This window comes from Salmo salar, chromosome 13 (genome assembly GCF_965601325.2).
Source record: "Salmo salar chromosome 13, fSalSal1, whole genome shotgun sequence".
Lineage (NCBI taxonomy): Eukaryota > Metazoa > Chordata > Actinopteri > Salmoniformes > Salmonidae > Salmo > Salmo salar.
In genome coordinates, this window is record NC_138303.1 from 89,030,540 (window position 1) to 89,044,283 (window position 13,744).

At 46.6% G+C, this 13,744-nt stretch overlaps 1 protein-coding gene across 14 annotated transcripts in view; it reads right to left on the minus strand.

The window, feature by feature from the left end:
* Positions 1-13,744, minus strand: part of msi2h (RNA-binding protein Musashi homolog 2) — a 360,285-nt gene that overhangs the window by 49,111 nt on the left and 297,430 nt on the right. For all 14 annotated transcript variants that reach the window (XM_014137427.3, XM_014137419.3, XM_014137431.3 and 11 more), the window contains 1 exon segment: positions 9,068-9,142. In XM_014137427.3, the coding sequence (XP_013992902.1) occupies positions 9,068-9,142 (75 nt within the window).

A 13,744-nucleotide genomic window follows, 5' to 3' on the forward strand; every position in this document is an offset into this window, starting at 1 on the left:
CTCCATAGAAATGTACCTTTATAATCAAAGCATTACATGCATAATCGCATTTGCGGTCACTTTTGATAAGGGTGTTTTCCCGCTAATGGAACATTTGCGCTTATAACCTACTGCCATGTGCGCATTGCTGCTCTTATAATGTGAAGAAATAGCCTAATACTATATCAACATTTTAAGTTAAACGTTCTGATCTGTTGCGTCAGCCACATTGTGTAAAGCATGTTTTTTGATGCTAGTGGTTGTATTTATTTGGGATCTATCGTATCCCACAACTGTCCCAAACTATGTTTGGAATATTTATTTCTAGCACAGAATAGATCAACTTTTGTACTACTGGGGATAGTAAATTGACGCAGGTTTGTGCTTTTTCTGTTCGTTAGGCCTACTCATCTTGTTGGCTGGCGAAAAGTAAATGTGGACAGTTCTTCCAATATCTTCAATATGCACCTCGGAATTGGATAAGGACGCGCGCAGTTGTGTCCCCAATGTGTCTGACTTGTAGCCTGTGAGAAAGACCCGATCACGTGACTGAGAGCCATGTGAGTGAGAGACACTTCGGATTGCACTGCACACTCAGGGAGAAGGGCACAACAGCCCTACTCCCATCCCACCTACACACTGGGCTGGAGATTCCTTATCCATTAGACCCTGTGTAGCTCCGTATAGACACAGCCTGCAGAGCCCTGCTAGGACAGCCAACAGGACACTGCACTGGGTTCTGAAATCAGTATGCGTTGACAGAGAGAGGAGAGACACAGGTAAAGCTGTAGAGCTGACCTGGGACCAGCCTGCAAGGCCTGCTCTGGGTCTACATAGAATGATAGTGAGCAGTAGAGCTGATCTTGGACCGGCCTGCAGGGCTACACAAAGCTACATAGGCTGTGACACAGCGCTGCCGACTGACGTCAGACCTGTAGAAGTTAGTGATGACAGAGCCATGGGCCAAAGAGAAGTGTTGTGTGAGTGTGCAGATGATCGCCCTCGTCAGGCCCTATTTTAAGACTTGTGACTCGTAGAGGGCCCCTGCTTCCACACACCCATTGGATTAATAAGCAGCCTTTTCAATTAGAGACAATCTGTGAGTCAGTGTGGCGTCAGGCGGCCCATCTGCTTACATACAGACCATCCACTCTCTAGACTCCCCTCCCTCCCTCCCTCCCGGTGGCCCCTGGGAGCACTCGCCTGGGACAGAGTTCAGTCACTCCAGCACTCCTTTCTTCTCCTCTCTATTCCTCTCCACATCTCCTTTCTTTTCTTCTTTCCTTTCCTCTCTTTGTCTCCTTTCACAAGGTATGCACAAGCACATTTTACTAAGGGATCCAGATGTAGTAAAGAGCTGTGTGGAAGAGACGGCTGAGTAGGTGGCGATGGTGAGGTGTTTCATCAGTACCATTAGTATGGATCTGCATTTAACACCCTCATCCACCATCTCTATCCACATCACATTTCAGGGTATGAAGTCCTTTTAATGAGAACACTGGCCTGGGGTCATGGTGTGTGGATGCATTTGTTTGTGAATGTGTGTGTGTGTGTGTGTGTGTGCATTTAATTGTACATACATTATGCATGGCTATGTTTGATGTTTGATAGATATCTGATATGACTGTGTGTGTATGTGGCGTGTGACCGAGGTACTGTGTGTGTGTGTGTGTTTCTGTGCATGCGCCTGTATGCATGCCTACGTTTGCCAGAAGGAGTGAAGACCACTGGTTTATTTCCACAGAATCCCCCACGTCGCTACGACCTTGACATGCTGCATCTTTATGATTGTGTGTGTGTGTGTGTGTGTGTATATGCCTACGTACACATCAATACACGCCCAGGGCTTCAAACAACAGCCCTCGCTGAAATGAAAGTCAGAAGAATCTTCATCTTTGAAATGGGAGAGACATCTATGCAGGAGAACACAATAACTTGTGCCACCTTTGCATTCCCAAACACTTCTTCCAGATGGCTTATTTCCATAATGACATCACGGCGCTTCGGCGTTCTTGAATAAAACAGAGAAAGAAAGGAGGATGAGGCGGGTGTTATTTCCTCTCTCATCACCTTTGATGATGGGGGATCAGGTTGGAGGAGGTGGTGCCATGGCAACCAGGGTGGGAACAAACTGTCACCCCTGACCCCTGGTCACGATTGGTCCTCTGTCTCTCCAGTCCAGCCCCTGCCTTTACTGAAGGTTTCATCTATTCCCTGCTGGGTTGGAGCAAGTTTATAGTGAGACATGCTTCCTCCTGATTTAAGACTTAAAACGTCAGTGCTCTGGGGTTCTGAGTGACAGGCTGTGTGGGTGGATGTGGTGGAGGGAAGGAGAGGTGGGACGTGGGGTGGAGATACGGAGGGGGATGGACGGTCCGGTAGCACACTGCGTCCCCATTCCTCTTATCTACCACCGGACAGAGCTGACACGGCTGACATATATGACAACAGCAGGATGTGGTGACAAGACCAGGAAACGCACAGCAAAAAAATACCCTCAGCCACAAAACTGTTCCTCACACACCACCTCAGTGAGATTGTAGATGTGTGTGAAAGAGCCAGAGAATCTGTGTACCTATACAGTTGATATAGGTGTCAGAGAGCCAAATGTGTGTGCTTGGTTCTACGCGAGCAAGAGAGAGAGGGAGAGTCCACTAGCAGACACATTGTACTGTAACTAAAGCAGTAGCGTGCCTATTCCAACAAACCCTTAATTGCATGTCTGATCCTGCTAAAGCTCACAGTGGAGGTGAAAAGCTTCACAGTCACAATAGAGGTCAAATACCAGCCTAAACCACAAAGCCACCAGCACTAAGCCAGTCCATACATAATCAAATACTGACAACAACAAAAAAACATAAATAAAAAAAATCAATGACTCAATACTAACGACACCATAAAACCACTCATACAGTATATCCAGAAACAACATAGATATTCATCAAATGAGTGCCAGTGGCCTACATGCAGCCATATGCAACATCCTCTACATCCCCCCTCATCCCTCTCTGGCTTACAGCGGGTGCTTCAAACAAAATGAGTTCCACTCCATTGACCAAAGTCAATTTTTAACCTCCCAAGCAACCGAGATTACTGCAAATCCCTGAAAGCTACAAGGACCGAGCAAATGTGCTTTCACCTTCCATGTTCTACATCAAGGTCATTGACAATATGAGAGACAGGCGGGTGGCTGGGTGAGGGCTGCCTGGAAGAGGAATACACTGTGTGTGGTGGTGGTAGAGGCAGGAGGAGAGGATCATTTTACAGGGAAAGCCAGGGGGGGATTAGCTGGGAGTGAAAAGTTAACTCTCCACCATCGCTCTGTCTGCCTGACGCTTCGCCGCTCACGGTCGCAGTGCCCTCCTCTTCCTCCTCTCTCTGATCAGCGGGGGAGGGGAAACACACTGCACCTGCTCTTTTACCAGCCTCCCCATCCCGTCATCTCCCATCTCTCCACTGAGCCAGTCTACTGATCAGAGACCTGCACTGTAACATCAGTGTGTCATCATTAAACATCACACACACACCTGCACTGTAACATCAGTGTGTCATCATTAAACATCACACACACACACCTGCACTGTAACATCAGCGTGTCATCATTAAACATCACACACACACCTGCACTGTAACATCAGTGTGTCATCATTAAACATCACACACACCTGCACTGTAACATCAGTGCGTCATCATTAAACATCACACACACCTGCACTGCAACATCAGTGTGTCATCATTAAACATCACACACACCTGCACTGTAACATCAGTGCGTCATCATTAAACATCACACACACCTGCACTGCAACATCAGTGCGTCATAATATCTCAGGCTGGGTGGGTGCCATGACTTTCTACCCCAGCACCACAGATACCAGGAGACAGGTTTCCCATGGGCCTGCGCTTTTATATTTATTCATACATTTTGGTTATATTTACACTTTGAATGGCTAGTCTACCTAGGCCTTTTTAATCCAAAATGATTGACTGGAATTAATCAATAAACACAATGGTGATGGCATACTGTATAAGTATATTTTAATTACAGATGCAAAGGCCTACACCATGCAACCTGCATACAGCCAGCTCAGACCTTTTCATTTTTTCTTAGTTTTTGTCCAATCGCAGTTGTTGTCTCTGTCTGTGTAGGGTTTTAATGTTTTCTTCCTCCCTAGGGCCAGGAGTTTTTTATTTTATATGACATGATAATTTGATCCCATCATAGCCCATATCATAGGCCACATCATAGGCCACATCACAGCCCACATCACAGCCCACATCATAGCCCACATCATAGCCCACATCATAGCCCACATCCCAGCCCACATCCCAGCCCACATCCCAGCCCACATCACAGCCCACATCCCAGCCCACATCCCAGCCCACATCCCAGCCCACATCCCAGCCCACATCCCAGCCCACATCATAGCCCATATAAAAACATATTTTACAGCTGATTTATTACTGTCATACTCTACAGCTAGGGTCCAGAGTTGGTTAGGTTAGCCTACTACCAGATCAGGAAAAACTCTGGGCACCAGGAAAACAATCCCCCCCCCCCCCCCCCCCCCCACCACTCTGGGACCTGTGGTGCCACCGTTACAAATGAAAAACATCTATATTTCTATGATCCACATTTTACATGTTTTGGATACGGGGGATGGGCTTCCATAGTTTTCAGTGCTTCATTGCACAGGCTGTTACTGAAATTTTTGGCAAAAACCTTGCTCTGCTTGTTAAGTTCGTCGTAAGAAGGAGATCAAGGTGTAGCGTGGTAGGCGAACATTTTCCTTTATTAAAATGAACACCGTCAAAACAACAAAATACAAGAACGAACGTAAAGTTCTGCAGGCTACACAGTAACTAACAAAAACAAGATCCCACAAAAACCCAGTGGGAAAAGGCTGCCTAAATATGATCCCCAATCAGAGACAACGAATGACAGCTGCCTCTGATTGGGAACCATATCAGGCCAACCTAGAAATACAAAACATAGATTATGCCCACCCAAGTCACACCCTGACATAACAAAATAGAGAATAAAAAAGGCTCCCAAAGGTGCGGACTCCGGCCGCAAACCTGAACCTATAGGGGAGGGTCCGGTGCGGGACGCAGACCCCCCTCCGCTTGAGGCTCCCCCCACTTTCGTGGAACCGGACCGTGGATCGTCGATGGAGGCTCCGGACCGTGGATCGTCGCCGGAGGAACCGGACCGTAGACTGTCGCCGGAGGAACCGGACCGTAGACCGTCGCCGGAGGAACCGGACCGTAGACCGTCGCCGGAGGAACCGGACCGTAGACCGTCGCCGGAGGTACCGGACCGTAGACCGTCGCCGGAGGTACCGGACCGTAGACCGTCGCCGGAGGTACCGGACCGTAGACCGTCGCCGGAGGCTCTGGACCGCCGACCGTCGCCGGAGGCTCTGGACCGCCGACCGTCGCCGGAGGCTCTGGACCGCCGACCGTCGCCGGAGGCTCTGGACCGCCGACCGTCGCCGGAAGCTCTGGACTGCCGACCGTCGCCGGAAGCTCTGGACTGCCGACCGTCGCCGGAAGCTCTGGACTGCAGACTGTCGCCGAAGGCTCTGGACTGCAGACAGTCGCTGGAGACTCTGGGCCTTGGCTCGTCACTGGAGGCTCCGGGCCATAGATCATCACTGCAGACTTCGTACCATGGATCATCACTGGAGGCTTCGTGCGTGGAGCCGGCACAGGGCGTACCAGGCTGGGGAGACGCACTGGAGGCTGGGTGCGTGGAGCAGGCACAGGGCGTACCAGGCTGGAGAGACGCACTGGAGGCCGGGTGCGTGGAGCAGGCACAGGTCGTACCGGGCTGGGGAGACACACTGGAGACCAGGTGCGCGGAGCTGGCACAGGATATACTGGGCCATGGAGGCGCACTGGAGGTCTGGAGCATAGAGCTGGCACAACCCGTCCTGCCTGGATGCTCACTTTAGCCCGGCAAGTGCAGGGCGCTGGCACAGGATGCACTGGGCTGTGAAGGCGCACTGGCGACACAGTGCGTAGAGCCGGCGCAGGATATCCTGGACCGAGGAGGCGTACTGGAGACCAGGAGCGCTGAGCTGACACAACCCGTCCTGGCTGGATGCTCACTTTAGCCCGGCAAGTGCGAGGAGCTGGCACAGAACGCACCGGGCTGTGGATGTGCACTGGAGACACATTGCGTATCTCCGCAAAGCATGGTATCTGAACCGTGACCAACTCCTCATCGTAATTACCTGGAGTTGGTTCTTGTTCCCACCTTTGCTCCGCTCGCCACCCCGTGTGCCCCCCCCCCCCCCAAAAAAAGTTTTTGAGGCTGCCTCTCGGGTTTCCGTCGTCTCCTTGATTCCTGGTCTCGTCGCCGTTCCTCTCTCACTGCCTCCGGCTGCTTCCATGGCAGGGTCTTGTCCCCTGCCATAACCTCCTCCCATGTCCATGATGTTCTCCACTCCCTTTCTCCCAGGCCCAGGATCCCTGCTCCTCCTGGCCACGCTGCTTGGTCCTTTGGTGGTGGGATCTTCTGTTAAGTTCGTCGTAAGAAGGAGACCAAGGTGCAGTGTGGTAGGCGAACATTTTCCTTTATTAAAATGAACACCGTCAAAACAACAAAATACAAGAATGAACGTAAAGTTCTGCAGGCTACACAGTAACTAACAAAAACAAGATCCCACAAAAACCCAGTGGGAAAAGGCTGCCTAAATATGATCCCCAATCAGAGACAACGAATGACAGCTGCCTCTGATTGGGAACCATATCAGGCCAACCTAGAAATACAAAACATAGATTATGCCCACCCAAGTCACACCCTGACCTAACAACATAGAGAATAAAAAAGGCTCTCTAGGTAACGGTCGAGACGTAGCAAGTACACAAGTTTACATTTGAGTAATATACAAAAGTAATATATACAAATAATGTAATAATATACGAAATAATATACAAAAGTAATAATATTGAGTAATATACAAAACATTAAGGACACCTGCTCTTTCCATGACATTGACTGACCAGGTGAATCCAGGGAAATCTATGATCCCGCCTTGAGACATGGATTGTGTATGTGTGCTATTCAGAGGGTGAATGGGCAAGACAAAATATTTAAGTGCCTTTGAACAGGGTATGGCAGCACCGGTTTGTGTAAAGAACTGCAAGGCTGCTGAGTCTTTCATGCTCAACAGTTTCCCGTGTCTATCAAGAATGGTCCACCACCCAAAGGACATCGAGCCAACTTGACTCAACTGTGGGAATCATTGGTGTCAACATGGGCCAGCATCCCTGTGGAACACTTTTGATACCTTGTAGAGTTCATGCGCCGACGAACTGAGGCTGTTCTGAGGGTAAAAGGTGGTGCAACTCAATATTAGGAAGGTGTTCTTAATGTTTTGTACACTCAGTATATAAAAATCCTACATGTGTTATAAACAACACACAGTGTGTGCTTTATCATGTCAGAATGTACTGTATTATGTCAGAAGGTACTGTATTATGTCAGAAGGTACTGTATTATGTCAGAAGGTACTGTATCATGTCAGAATGTACTGTATCATGTCAGAAGGTACTGTATTATGTCAGAAGGTACTGTATCATGTCAGAAGGTACTGTATCATGTCAGAAGGTACTGTATCATGTCAGAAGGTACTGTATTATGTCAGAAGGTACTGTATCATGTCAGATGGTACTGTATCATGTCAGAAGGTACTGTATCATGTCAGAAGGTACTGTATTATGTCAGAAGGTACTGTATTATGTCAGAAGGTACTGTATCATGTCAGAAGGTACTGTATCATGTCAGAAGGTACTGTATCATGTCAGAAGGTACTGTATTATGTCAGAAGGTACTGTATCATGTCAGAAGGTACTGTATCATGTCAGAAGGTACTGTATTATGTCAGAAGGTACTGTATCATGTCAGAAGGTACTGTATCATGTCAGAAGGTACTGTATTATGTGAAGGTAAAATGTTCCAATACTTTTCCCTAGAAAGTATTTGGACAATTAAAGCTTATGGAACAAATGCAAATAAAGCCAAACACTACTGCTAACAATAGATAAATAGAGTTGTATTGACTCTATGCAGACAGAGATGTAAAGGTAAAGGTACCGTAGGTAACCTTCTCTGCAGACTTCCATGTCTGAACATCTTTCATGTTGGTAGGATCCTTCTACAAAGAAGAGATGAATAATTTATTGTTTCCTGGCCTCCCTCCCTCCATCCTTCCTCTCTTCCTCCACCCCAGTCCTCCTGTGCTCCTCCAGCTCACAGCCCAGGCACCTCCGACAAATGATTACGTCTGACCCCAGGGTGGAACACCTGTATCTACCCCCCCTAAACCTATTACAAAGATCTGAGTCGCTGTCAGACATTTCCCATTCTGCCTTATCAGTGGCGGGACTGATGTCTGGCGCGGCAAACATACTCTGTGTAAAGTACTTAAATAAAGCATGAAATCAACAGGATGCCTGCCTAAGGCGTGCTATATAACAGCACCACATCTACCTGGCCAGAAGCCCCCACCCGTCGCCCACTGCAGGCTGTAGGTACAGCTGCTCACCTTCACACCACATGGGCTCAATTTGGACTCATCCACTGGGACCCACCCGGCTCCAAGTCAACGCTTTTAGCTAATTTAAGACAATAAGTCTGTTCGTTTTTGACGCACATAGGGCTTGATATAAAAACTCATTCAAATCTGACTGTGTGACTGTGTACAATTTTGGCCATTTTCCTGCCTCCCGAGAGAAGGATTTGCATACATTGAGAGAAAGGCTAAGGGCTTGAACATCCCTCCTCCGTTTTAGCTGTTTGGTCATGGTGGCGTTCATACGCGGGCTAAAAAGAGTAAGCTATTTACACCACGTATTGCAGCTTTCAACAGGCTGGTTCAGAAATCCAGACACGTAACACACTTATCACTCACTCCACAGCTTATCTGGTGAGCGTTTGTTTGTGTATTCATTCATGTGTGTGTGTGTGTGTGTGTGTGTGTGTGTGTGTGTGTGTGTGGGGGGGGGGGGGGGGGGGGGGGGGGGGGGGGAGGGTGAGCTAAACAGGGCTCTAAGACAGACATGTGAAGAGCAGACTTACCAGGGAACTGATAGCTGTAACTGGGGGTGAATCCAGTGTATCCACGACCGTAGGTTGCCACAATGTTAGGGTAACCTTGAGAAATAAAAGGTGAAAAACACTTTAGGACTTCATTCAGCACAAAGGCATTGTCAGAACCACCATACTTTCTGCCTCTGCAAGAGGGAGATAGACATGGAAATGTCTGGCCCACACTGGGAATACTTTTGTATAAAACTTTGCATAATGCTTTCATGAGTTATCCTCTGGGTCCGAATGTTTGTATTTTTTTCTACAAATAAAGTCAATCAAATGAACCAATCAACTGAGGAAGGCCACACATCAAGAGCTGTCAAGATGGCTTAGCATGAATAAATAGCCTGCACCTTCCTGTTCCACCAGCCTGATGATGACTGATGAGCTGATGAGGCTCCATGAGAAAATAACTGTGAACCATATCAATTTCCAAATTGGCTTGGATGATAAACTGTAAGTATATCTATCATGTGCTGCAGCGTAATGTGATGTGCACACTAAAATCAAAATAACATTTGTAAGTAAATACACAGCTTTAAAATGAGTGTGTGTATCATGTGGCAATTCATTTGCCATCTGTTGTGGTCTTCGCTAGCTACCACTGCTGACGCTGAATGTTTTTATTGATGACAGGGCTCACAAGTTATTTTGGGCCTGTTTACTCCCTTGCATTTCTCATTGATGATACATTTCTTAAAATGGGAAAATTAGCAATATGTCAGCTGAACAGTTACTAGTTGAAACACACCAGGAAACACTGGGGAAATTAGGCCAGTTCTCAGTGTATACACACACACACACACACACACACACACACACACACACACACACACACACACACACACACACACACACACACACACACACACACACACACACACACACACACACACACACACACCACACACACACACACACACACACACACTGCTGTATCAGTGCCAGCCGGATGGAGGATGGAGAGCTGTGTATGTGTGATATGAGTGTGTGTGTGTGTGTGTGGGGGCTGAGCGAAGCTGAAGCAGACCCGGTGGGCCAACAAGACAAAGTTAAAAGCAGCTGATTTATTGTTCCTCTGCTGTCAAGACGCTCATTACAACCACCAGCCCACAAGTTAATTATCTGGACAGGTTTCAAACAGCAGCAGCTGGGGGAACATATTGAGAAACAGAGTGTGTGTGTGTGTGTGTGTGTGTGTGTGTGTGTGTGTGTGTGTGTGTGTGTGTGTGTGTGTGTGTGTGTGTATTCCTCTGCATACTGAGACATTTGAGAGCGTGAACAGGTGAGTAAGTGAGTGAGTGAGTTTCACTGATCATCATCCACACTAAGGTATGATCGAATCACAGATCAAGAAAAATCTGTTTGATCATCACACAAACACACAGTTTGCGAGAATATTTCAAAGCCTTTATCTGTCATAAAAAGCTGTTATCATCTCCAGCCAAAACTTTGACTGAATTAGCCAGTAAAAAGGGATTCCCTCAGGCCAAGAGCAAATTACCAGAGTCCACTGGTAAATGTGCAGAGAACACACACATGATAGCATTAAACAGAAAATACCAGGAAAAGCCTGTTTCACTGCAGATATTCTTATACTTTAATAAGGTTATCAGAGAGTAATAACTTGATAAACTAGTCTGCTGTTCCCTGTGAAAGTGTCCATTATTTCAAACAGATTTGCTCTCTCTAGTGAGCATACACCGCAACTAACTTTCTGCAGTACAGTCACCGGACACTTTCTGTTTGCTTCCCCAGCTAAACATGACCAATACATATAGTTGTTGGCAATGATCTCTTCTGGAGTTACAAAAAAAAGTGCACAAATACTAAGAGGGATGTATCAGCATGGTTTCTCTGGAGGTATATTAATACTGTATGACTGTGATGATTGCTGTTATCTCAGCGTCACCCCAGACCAGATCAGGGCTGTTGGTACAGAGACAGAGGACAGATCAGAGGACAGCTCAGAGGCCAGCTCTTCCACTTCCAGGGGAAAGAAACATGTCTGTCTGGGTAATAAATATCCAATCAGCCTTTTGCTGCCCATGACAAAGTTCAATTTAATCCTGACCAAGTGAGAAGCTGCTTCTGGCTGAGGGGCAATGAGGGGAGACTTGACCTGCAGGAATGAAATAGGAGAGGCTAGACCAGCTCCAACCCTTCCTCTTGGGGACTGATGAGAAAACACATCACCAGATAACTGTGAATTTGGCAATGATGTGATCATTGGAAGAGATGGCATCATTACCACCATGACCACAACGATAAACCACACATTGCTGTTTGACTGTCAACTTTAGCATTTAGACCAGGGGTCTCCAACAGGTTAGCTCACAGCCCACCTATGAGTAGCTCGCCAAACAATTCTGAAAGTACATGCATTTATCACAAGTTCCACCGCAAACTGTCATAAACAAATCTGACAAGTATCAGACACTGCAAGCTCCCAGCTATTACCTAATCAACGCAACATTGACATTATCCCACCCTTGCTTAGCCACTATTGGCTTAAAAAGACAAACCTCACACAATATCTGCCAATTAATTTCCAGTAATATTGCCCCTGTCTGTGTAGTGTGCGAGCTTGTCTATCATTCTGTGTGTAGCCAGTTGGTGTGATACCGTCTTCTGGGTTGACAGAAATACACTATACACAGTTGAAGTCGGAAGTTTACATACACTTGGGTTGGAGTCGTTAAAACTTGTTTTTCAACCACTCCACAAATGTCTTGTTAACAAACTATAGTTTTGGCAAGTCTGTTAGGACATCTACTTTGTGCATGACACAAGCAATTTTTCCAGCAATTGTTTGGAGACAGATTATTTCACTTATAATTCACTGTATCACATTTCCAGTGGGTCAGAAGTTTACATACACATAAACAGCTGGGAAAATTCCAGAAAATGATGGCATGGCTTTAGAAGCTTCTGTTAGGCTAATTGAAGTTGTAGACCTCCTTGTAGACCTCCACAAGTCTGGTTCATCCCTGGGAGCAATTTCCAAATGCCTGAAGGTACTACATTCATCTGTACAAACAATAGTATGCAAGTATAAACACCATGAGACCACGCAGCCGGTACAAAAGTATCTATATCCACAGTAAAATGAGTCCTATATCGACATAACCTGTAAGGCCGCTCAGCAAGGAAGAAGCCACTGTTCCAAAACCGCCATAAAAAAAAGCCAGACTACGGTTTGCAACTGCACATGGGGACAAAGATCGTACTTTTTGGAGAAACGTCCTACGGTCGGATGAAACAAAAATAAAACTGTTTGGCCATAATGACTACCGTTATGTTTGGAGGAAAAAGGGGGAGGCTTGCAAGCCGAAGAACACCATCCCAACCGTGAAGCACAGGGGGTTTCAGAATCATGTTGTGGGGGTGCTTTGCTGCAGGAGGGACTGGTGCACTTCACAAAATAGATGGCATCATGAGGTAGGAAAATTGTGGATATATTGAAGCAACATCTCAAGACATCAGTCATGAAGTTAAAGCTTGTTCGCAAATGTGTCTTCCAAATGAACAATGACACCTAGCATACTTCCAAAGCACAGTAACTGTTTGTTGGGACCTTCATGAAATGGGTTTCCATGCCGGAGCAGCACACACAAGCCTAACATCACCATGTGCAATGCCAAGCATCGACTGGAGTGGTGTATAGCTCGCCGCCATTAGACTCTGGAGCAGTGGAAACGCATTCTCTGGAATGATGAATCACGCTTCACCATCTGGCAGTCCAGATGCCAGGAGAATGCTACCTGACACAATGCATAGTGCCAACTGTAAAGTTTGATGGAGGAGGAACAATGGTCTGAGGCTGTTTTCCGGGCTAGGTCCCTTACTTCCAGTGAAGGGAAATGTTAACGCTACAGCATACAATTACATTCTAGACGATTCTGTGCTTCCAACTTCGTGGCAACAGTTTGGTGAAGGCCCTTTCCTGTTTCAGCATGACAATGCCCCTGTTCACAAAGGGAAGTCCGTAAAGAAATGGTTTGTCGAGATTGGTGTGGAAGAACTTGACTGGCCTGAACAGAGACCTGACCTCAACCCCATCGAACACCTTGGGATGAATTGGAACGCCAACTGCGAGCCAGGTCTAATTGCCCAACATCAGTTCTCGACCTCACTAATGCTCTTGTGGCTAAATGGAATTAAATCCCGGCAGCAATGGTCCAACATCTAGTAGAACGCCTTCTCAGAAGAGTGAAGAATGTTGTAGCAGCAAAGGGGGACCAACTCCATATTAATGCCCATGATTTTGGATTGAGTTGTTCAACGAGCAGGTATCCACAAACTTTTGGTAATTTAGTGTACTTTCCCCAAAACATTGTCAATATATATATACTGCTCAAAACAATTAAGGGAACACTTAAACAACACATCCTAGATCTGAATAAAATAAATAATCTTATTAAATACTTTTTTCTTTACATAGTTGAATGTGCTGACAACAAAATCACACAAAAATAATCAATGGAAATCCAATTTATCAACCCATGGAGGTCTGGATTTGGAGTCACACTCAAAATGAAAGTGGAAAACCACACTACAGGCTGATCCAACTTTGATGTAATGTCCTTAAAATAAGTCAAAATGAGGCTCAGTAGTGTGTGTGGCCTCCACGTGCCTGTGTGACCTCCCTACAACGCCTGGGCA